At 45.5% G+C, this 1,660-nt stretch overlaps 1 protein-coding gene across 1 annotated transcript; it reads right to left on the bottom strand.

The window, feature by feature from the left end:
* Window positions 1-736: 736 nt before the first annotated feature.
* On the bottom strand, window positions 737-1,333 carry LOC105448372. The gene has a single exon (XM_011686894.1). The coding sequence runs from the start codon at window positions 1,331-1,333 to the stop codon at window positions 737-739; it is 597 nt and encodes a 198-aa protein (XP_011685196.1).
* Between the last annotated feature and the right edge of the window lie 327 nt (window positions 1,334-1,660).

The raw sequence follows: 1,660 nt of genomic DNA, 5'->3' as shown, positions 1-1,660 counted from the left end.
TATTGAATGGAAAGTTAAAACTTTATAAAATTCGACTTTACAATATTTAACTCTCCAAACAATTTTATTATTTATTCCGACGATTTCGACTTCTCACTTGCGTTATTTTTATTACAGTCTGCTGTACAGTAAGTACCTGATCTTTTATTATAATTATTATTAAGTATTTTCCGGAACTCCCATTTCTTTTAGGACCTTCCACAGCTTCTCCCAACTCACACAGTCAAATGCGTAGTCGACGAAACATAGCACGACCGGTTTGTTGAACTCCCGGCTCTTCTCAATAATCTGACGTACATTGAGGATTTGTTCCCTTGTACCTTTGCCTTTCACAAATCCCGCCTGTTCTTCAGGAATTTGATGATTGAGAAAGTTCTTAAGTCGCTGATTCAACACGTGCAGTAGTATCTTGCTTGCGTGTGCCATGAGAGTTATAGTCTTATAGTTGCTACACTTCGTTGTGGATCCTTTTTTATGTAGCGGCATTATGACTGATTCTGTCCAGTCTTTCGGCCATTGTCCTGTTCTCCATATTATATTGCAGATGTTAGCAATTATATCGGTCCCCTTTGGCCCAGAGATTTTTATTAGTTCCGCTGGGATTCCGTCTACTCCTGGCGTCTTGCCGTTTTTTCAAGGCGTTGATTGCCTGCTCAATTTCTGCCCTGAGGATGATCGGTTCTTGTTCGACCTGATTCCACTGTGTTTTGTGAGAGCGTACTTCTGAGTCGTACAGTCACATCAGTCTCCACCGCTCCAGGATCTCCTCCACCTCGCTGATTGCTCGTCCGCTGTCATCCTCAATGACCCAGGTCCTGGGACTTCGTTGCCTCGTTAGTTCTCTAACTTTGCAGAAGAGAGACTTGATTTCGCCTTTAACTGAGTGACGTTCCAGTTCGGCGCATATGTCGTTAATATATGCGTTTTTGTCACTTCGGCATCGTCTCTGCACTTCACGGTTCAACCGTGAGTATTGCTCATGCTCGTTCTCTGAGCTTAGTCCCTTCCTTTTTAGTTCCCGTCTCTTGAGGATGACATCATCCGTCCCTGGCGTGATGAAGTTCTTCCTGCTTACTCGAGGAAGCATGTTCTGTTTGGCTGTATGCGTCATTGCTTCCTTGAGTGCTTCCCATAAGGAGTTGCTACGCTTGTCACCGCGTTGTGACACTTTTTCTAACTCGTGTTCTATATCTCGTCTGAAGCCATCCACGTCCACTCTCATCAGATTTGGTGTGACTTCTGGCTTGCGCATTTTCTTTAAATTAATTCGCAACGTGGCCACGAGCAGTTGATGATCCGCTTCCGCAGTCCGCACCCGGGTACGTTTTCGCATTCAGCACGGATGACCTCCAACGCGTTTGAATCAGTATGTAATCTATCTGATTCCTGCATCTGTCTCCTGGAGATACCTATGTGTATAGGCGCCGTTTGTGGTGGTCAAAGCAAGTGTTCGCGAGGGTAAGGCTCTCTCCATCACAGAATTGTAATAAGCGATCGCCCCTCTCGTTTCTCTCGCCCAGTCCGTATTTCCTCACTATGCGTCGTAGATGGTCGTCGTCTTCGGTTCTCCCAATTTTTGCGTTGAAATCCCCGATGACCTATGGTGACTTCCCTCCTGGGTATTCCTTTGATGGTTTGCGACAGATCGGAAGAGCACACG

The sequence above is a fragment of the Wasmannia auropunctata genome, unplaced genomic scaffold (genome assembly GCF_000956235.1).
Source record: "Wasmannia auropunctata unplaced genomic scaffold, wasmannia.A_1.0 LD336088.1, whole genome shotgun sequence".
Lineage (NCBI taxonomy): Eukaryota > Metazoa > Arthropoda > Insecta > Hymenoptera > Formicidae > Wasmannia > Wasmannia auropunctata.
This window is presented reverse-complemented; position numbering and strand designations above follow the sequence as displayed.